Genomic DNA, 7,292 nt, shown 5'->3' with positions numbered 1-7,292 from the left:
TTAGATTCTCATAGGAGCACTGGTCCCTGGTGCCATGTAAGGAACATACACAGGCTCTGGGGATTGGGGCATGGACGTCTTTGGACAACCATTATTCTTCTACTGTACATAGTTACTTCTTATTTACAGTAATACTATATATTGTTTCCATTTAGTGAAACAATACCAATTTTCTTTTCAAAATATTTTTCTTTTTCAGTAAAAACAGTTGATTTGACTTAAAGGATGCTATGACTGATTGTGTCCTCCCAAAATTTATATTTCGAAAGCTGCCCCCCGTGTGATGGTATTGAGGTGGGGGCCTTTGGGAGGTGATTAAGTCATGAGGGTGGAACCCTTAAAAAAGAGACCCCAGAGAGCTCCCTTGTCCCTTCTGCAAGGTAAGGACGCAGTATGCGGATCCTCACCAAAAACCAAATCCACAGAGGCCTTGATCTCGGACTTCCCAGCATCCAGAACTGTGAGAAATAAGTGTTTGTCGTTTGGGTCCCCCAGACAGACTAAAACAAAGGACATGTTAAGTAAGTAGTATTCCATATAATTCTTAGGTAAGGAAAAAAAAAAAGACAACATAATAAAACACAGCTGGTAATGCAGCCAGACAATGACTGAGATCTGGGAAACTGAGGTCCGGATGAGAAGGTTCTGAGTCCTGCTCCAAGTGAGGAAGCAGCTGACCTTGGAAGAAACAGTGTCTGTTGGGTAAAAAGGCCAGCCTCCCAAAGACCCAGCAACAGTCTTGTTGACATAACCCTGTGGATCAAAGTAATCCCCTAACTGCCCCGAGGCCAGTTCCTGTGGCTCCCAGTGGAATTCACTCAGAGGATCCGGATCCGGGCCCTGTAAGTATAAAAGGCCTGGTCCCTGGGTGGGGAACTACATCCTGGAATAGGCTGTGGAAGACTGCAAAGGACCTGCGGCTGCAGCAATGGCCCCCTCAGAGGACCCCAGAGACCAGACAGCTGGCCTGAACATCACGGGCCTTGACACAGACCTAGAGATCAGTTCAGGTACGAGGTGGCAGAGGGTGCCTCCGTCCCGGAGGAAGACAAGCTGAAGGGGCGCTGGGGAGGCGGGGGACAGAGGGCAGCTATCTTCTTGGGGGCTGTCGGGATTCTCAGGCCAGGCCTCCACTTTTATCTCTTGTGTTAACCAACCTAACGAAACATAATAAACTTCCTCCTGGGCCTGCCTGTGTCATGGCGAAGAGCATGTAGTGAAGGGCATGAATGTGTTTATTATTTGGATAACTTGCAAAGTTTCTTATTTAAGGGCCCAGGCTTTAGATTCAGAGGGACCTGCTCTGGTACCTGCTTAATTGATAAATCGATTGGTTGGTTTATGGCTGCTTCTCCCTGTGCTGGGCCCTCAGTGGGGCGGGGAGGACAGAACAGGGATCCCCAGGCCAGTTGCGCCGGGCACCGATGTTGTCCTCCGAGGCTCTGATGTCACGTGGGGAAAGAGAAGCAGCACAGAGCTGCCCGAGGACCACCGACATCTGCTCAAGCTCAGTCTCAGGTTCCTCATCTGCACAAGGTGGCTGGGGCTTTCCTCCTGATCATGACCTCATTACTCACTGCGTAGTCTGTGGACCAGCAGCCCTGGCATCCCCTGGGAGCTTGTTAGGAATACAGAACCTCAGGCCCCACCCCAGAGCCATTGTACCAGAACCTGCATGTTGACAAGAGGCCCGGGCTGTTCCCGTCCCAGGGAAGTTGAGAGGCTCTGAGGCCGTGGTCTGTGCTCCTGGAAGGCAGACAGCTGATGAGGGGGAGGCAGGATTTAAAGTCAGGTCTCTGATGCTGAACTCCACGCTCTTAGACCCCACTGTCTTTCCATCCTCGTGTGTCAACCAAACCACAGTGAAACCCTCGTGGAGTGAGTGAATGAGTGGATCAACAGATGAGTTAACGTAGAGCATCCCGTGTCATGCTAACACAAACTTTTGGTCCTTTCCTTCTAGGTGGGAAGCCGGCCCACCATCAGAAGTCCGTCCCCACAGCTCACCTAACTTTCATTATCGACTGTACCCGTGGGAAACAGCTCTCCCTGGCAGCATCCCCAGGGCCACCCAGAGCCCCAAGTCCCAACCTAGGACCTGTCACCCCTCTAATGAAGACCTACATCTTGTTCTGTGGAGAAAGCCAGCCCCATCTGACTCAGGAGACCCCCCTGGGTGGGGAACACCTTGCCCAGGCCAGGGGTACCCTGCCACCCTGCAGAGGGACTGTGGCCCTAGGTCCTTCCCCAAGCAGCACAGTCTGCTCGCAGGAGGCTCCTGAAGCCAAGGGGAGCCCCTTGAAGACTGGGCCCTCAAGGTCTTCAGCTTGGGAAACAGTCATAGGCTCTCTCAAAGCCCTCTCCTCCTGTGTCTGTGGGCAGGCAGATTAACCGAAGAGCCTGACCCCATGAGAGCAGGGGATTGGCATGCCAGGCTCGAGTGTCCAAGGGTTGCAATTCCCAGAGCCCGCTCCCTCTTCCACAGCCAACAGGAGTCTTTTGTGCCCGAGCCAAGGAAGAAGGAGCATTAGACCCACTAAAGGACATCCGAATCAGCCACCAAGTACACACTCAAAAGCACCTTACTTCCTCTTTCCTCCCTACCTTTGTTAGCCTTTCAGCAGAAGCAGAATAAAGCACAGCCACATGGAAAGATCCTAATTCATTCATACAGCAAATTCTCATGGAGCATCTTCTACATTCCACTCTCTGCAAAATGCCAGGGAAGACGCCACAGCTTTCTGGGAGTAGGGGTGGGGTGGGGGGAGGGGAAGGGAAAAGGGTTAAACGACCAAATAAATAAAGATGATTTTGAACAGTGACCAAATGAGCGCTGTGTAGACACTGAAACGGGGTGCTGGGATGGAAAGTGACTGGGGCAAAGAGCTTTTCTGATCTGAAAAACGAGAAGGAGCCGACGCCGAGAGCCGTCCTCCCCCTGCCTGGCCTCGTCTCCCATGGCAGACCAGAGCGGGGTCAGGACGCCCCACCACGACAGGCAGGGACGGTACCCTGGCTGCTGTCACCTCGGCTCACATACAAGTGTGGAGGTAGTCATGTTCCCCAGGAGGAAGTGGGGTCACTGGTGTGTGTAGGTCTAAGATACGCAGTGTGGTATGAAACGCCAAATCATCCCATCTGAGGATGTATCTCAAGGCTCTCAGATTAAAATTGCTGAATGTTCACTCACGCGATGACTGGTTTCACCAAGTTCCTACAGAGTTGGTAGCTTCCACGTATTGACCATTTGTTCTGTGCCAGCACGGAAAGCACTATTTTTGCACCCATTTCACGGATTGGGGAACTGAGGCACAGAGAGGTTGAGGGACACGCTCAAGTCCCCGTGGACTGGTACTGGTGTGATTAGAACCCAGCCAAGCCTGGTGCTCAAGTTCTTGCTCTTGACCTCAGGGCCAACGGCCTCTCGTCCAGGCAAGGTCTCTTCTGGGCAGAGAGGATCCAGAGAGAACAGTCATGACCCTGTCCTCGAGGAGCTCACAGCCCGATGGGGGAGGCCAGAAAGGAGGTGGTTATCGATCGTCATAGCTTCTGCTAAGTGCAACAGTCAGGGCACATAGAATGCTGTAGCGGCTGGAGGAGGGTGCCTAGCCCACTCTGAGAGAGGAGATCAGGGAGGGCTTTCTGCAGGCAGTGATGTCTAAGATCTGAGAGAAGAGAGAAAAAATAAAGATTGGCTAGTGAGTGAGTCATACAAAGCAGGGATGGGGAGTGTTCTAGGAAGAAGGGACAGAGTCATTCCGTCTGGCTGGAGTATTCATTCATTCATTCATTCATTCATTCATTCACCAAGTGTTTATTGGGCACCCATTGTGTGCCAAGCTCTGAGCTAGACCCTGGGATGGAGCAGTGATAAGCCAGACGAGTCTCCATCGTGAAAGTGCTTATTCCCTAGCAATGCACACACACAAAACAGAGGCCAGAGAAGTGGCGGGGATCACATCACGTGAGGTCTCGCAGGCCATGACGAGGTTTTCGCTTTTCATTTTTTTTAATAAATATGTTTAATAATAGTTCGTGTTAGTTTATTGATGAAAGGTCTTTAGATTTTATTCTGAAATGGGCACCGTTGGAAATTGTGAGCAGAGAGTGACATGACCAGACCTCGCTTTTAAGACGTTTCCTCTAGATCTTGTGCTGGGATCAGAAGCTTAGGAGGCTGTACCTTAGTCCAGGAAAAGGGGGTGATGGTTTGAACTAGAAAGGTGGTGACAGAATAATCTGGGTGACATACACCCCTTCCTCTCCCTTTTTGGAGTAAGAATCAAGACTAGAAGGGTGAGGGCTGTGGCTGCACGTCTAGCTTTGTACCAGCAGGTGTCGCCCTATCCTCAGACTGGAGTGCACTCGGCTCCCACCTGGGAGGGGAAGGCGGGAACTGGCTGGGCATGGACGTAAGGGGCCAGAGACCCAGTGGAGTCAAGGTTTTCAGAAGCCAGACTTTCAATTTAACCAACACCCCTCTCATCTGGAATAATGATTATTGACATTTTTATATGCACCACATGCTACCTCGCTTCCTCTCATACCAGACACGTGAGGTGGTCTGATTTTACAGATGAGGAAACTGAGGCACAGAGAAATGAAGCGATTGCCTAAGGTCACCAACTAGAAAGAGGCAGAGCCTAAATCCAAATCCCAGACGATGGGACTATGCACCTGCAGGTGCTCTGTTCACATTTGTTGAATGAGTAAATGAAGGAAAAATACATATTTTCCAAGGACCCATTCTAGGGCCTGGCAGCATCTAGGGTGTGTCTGGGGGACTGAACAGGTGAGAGGGGCCCTCACTGAGATGAGGCACACAGGTAGAGGAGAATAGCTCAGTTAGTCCCTTCACCACTATCCTCATTTTACAGATGAGGAAACTGAGGCTCTGGGAGGTTGAGCAACTGGCCCAAGGTCACGCAGCCAGTAAGTGTCAGAGCCAGGGTTTAAATGGAAGTGGTGTGATCTCAGCGCTTTATCTACCTACCACACTGGAGGGACTTACTGAAAATCTGTTGAGGAAACAGATCAATAAATAAATGAAAGACTATTAAGCCAGTGGTGAAGTCGAGGATAAGTGAATGTGTTCCTAGGCTGGCAGCCATGCTTAATTCAGGAATATGTCCTGTCAAAATAATAATAATAATAATAATAATAATAATAATAATAATAATAATAATAATAACAAAGCCACTTAAAAATGGAGGCAAAGCTGCCATGTCAGAGGAACTGCCTCACACATCCTATGCCTCAAACCTTGGGAATGTTAAAACAGGGCAAAATAACCTTTGGCTTAAGCCTAAAACAACCTTATGCCCCAGAGAACCGTTTGCAAAGACAACTATAAAGCAGACATTATAACCACCAAACCGATGGCTACCAAACTAAAAATTAAAACATTCTTTAGAATAAATGTCACCATTAGGTTATCCGCACCAATAGATATGCCTTCCTTCTACTGATGTAAACGCTCCCCTTCCCTTTCTCATAAATACTCCTTGCCTTTGTTTCTTAATCAGAATATTACGGGGCTTCTGCCTGAATCAGTGCTTCTCGAATAGCTACTCTACTGATCTTGAATAAATGCCTGTTCCCTCTCTCTTTGAAAAGTCTTTTTATTTTATTTTTTAAGACAGGATTCTTTATTTTAATCAGTAGAAAGACAAGTAGAAGACAAAATAATTCTTCATTCAGATAGGTTCCAGTGCCCCAAAAGTTAGTTATGTGATAAAACCACCTATTGACAACCTGTGAAAGATGAGACAGCCTAAGGTGCCCTAATAATCTAAGTCTGTAGCCACTGACAGCAAGGCCATTTTAGTTGCAATGCAGAATCTTTTTATTTTTAAGTTAGCAGTTGCCAGTGCCTTGAAGTGCCCACTACATAGTAAATGGTCAAGAATCCTGTGAGAAGGAGGGAAGAAAGGGAGGAAGAAAGGGGCAGATTTACTGTCCTGCACTCTCCTCTCGGTCCCCTGGGCTAGCAGCCCTGCTTTGTGCCTTGACCTGCGGAGAGGCATCCAGAGGGCCCCCACCCGGTCTTGTAGCCCTCAGACTTCCTTGGAAGATTGTCCCTGTGTCCATGTCCCGAAGGGCCCAGAGCTTGGGACTGGCCTGGCTGGCTGCTCCCAGCGAGCCCTAAGCCAGCTGTGCTGACTGTAAACAACACCTTGCCCTGCCCAGAGGCCCCTGCCTTGGGCACCCATCCAGCAGGGTCAAGTCATCCAGCGCCTCAGGACCCTCTCTTGTTTGAGGGCAGAGCCGAGGAGGGTGGAACCTTACTTTTCCTTGTTCAGAAAACAACCACAACAGTTTTAACAAAAGCTTAACATTTATTGAGCTCACAGCAGCCCTGGGAGGGTGCTGCCTGATCTTTGTTTATAGATGAGGGAAGTAAGGCTTCCAGAGGCTTCCCTCTCCCACTTCCACCCCTGGGGCCCAGACAGGCTCTTCCCAGAAAAGTCCTCACCTGTTTTTCCTGGAGAGAAGTCCCTAGGGGACGTCAGGATCCAAATGTATACGAAATAAGCTGAGCCCTACTGGGCATTTCAATGCATGGCACATGTGAGCTGCGTCACTACCAAGTGCCAAGCCTTTTACATGCATTACAAAACAATTCCAGCAGGTAGATCCTGTTAGAACTATTTTGCAGGTGGAGCAACTGAAGCATAAAGAGGTTGAGTTACTTGCTCAAGATCACACAGCTCAGCAGCAGCAGAACCAACATTCAAACCCAGGCCGTGTGGCTCCGGAGTCTGCGAATTACCTTCCCCTCTTTACCGAAGCTTGTTAGCTTTTTAAAAAAATCCTACAAACATTTGCTTAGCTCGTTTCCCGTGCAACACTTGAGAGCAAGAGGGCAGAATAGGGCCTTATTCCTCTGCTATTGCAGGACTGGGCTCTAAGGCAGGTAGGGAGTGGATGGAGGGAGAGGGGAGATGTGGGAGCGGGGGATACAATGTCGGAGGCGGGGTTACCTCTAGGCCGGGAAAGGGTGGCTGTAGGGATGGGGGAGTTGGTCTGGTAGAGAAGCCCTGGCCTGACCTTCGGGAGTTCTGGGTCTTCATTCCTTCTCTGCCACTGACTTGTCGTGTGACCCTGGGCCTCAGTTTCCATATCATGCTGTCATACTGTAAGGAGTTTGGAGCGACTCCCTAAGGGGACAGAACTGGCCAACCAAGTGGGTAGGGCCCCAAGATCTTCCTTCCCCCCACACATGTGTTCTTTTCATCTGAGTTTGAGTTTCTGTTCAAGACAAGGTGTGAGCCTAAGGTTCTTCGGGTTCT

General features: G+C 49.7%; 1 protein-coding gene across 1 annotated transcript; it reads left to right on the top strand.

Moving 5' to 3' along the window:
• The first annotated feature begins 907 nt into the window (after positions 1–907).
• SRARP (steroid receptor associated and regulated protein) lies at positions 908–2,391 on the top strand. Its single transcript, XM_011363495.2, has 2 exons — positions 908–1,010; positions 1,964–2,391. Exons 1-2 carry the CDS (start codon positions 929–931, stop codon positions 2,389–2,391), a joined length of 510 nt encoding a protein of 169 aa, XP_011361797.1. The 5' UTR covers positions 908–928.
• The last annotated feature ends 4,901 nt before the right edge of the window (positions 2,392–7,292 follow it).

Source organism: Pteropus vampyrus, unplaced genomic scaffold (assembly GCF_000151845.1).
Source record: "Pteropus vampyrus isolate Shadow unplaced genomic scaffold, Pvam_2.0 Scaffold86, whole genome shotgun sequence".
In the NCBI taxonomy this organism is placed as follows: Eukaryota; Metazoa; Chordata; class Mammalia; order Chiroptera; family Pteropodidae; genus Pteropus; species Pteropus vampyrus.
Note: the sequence above shows the minus strand (reverse complement) of the source record. Positions and strands in the feature narration are given on the sequence as shown.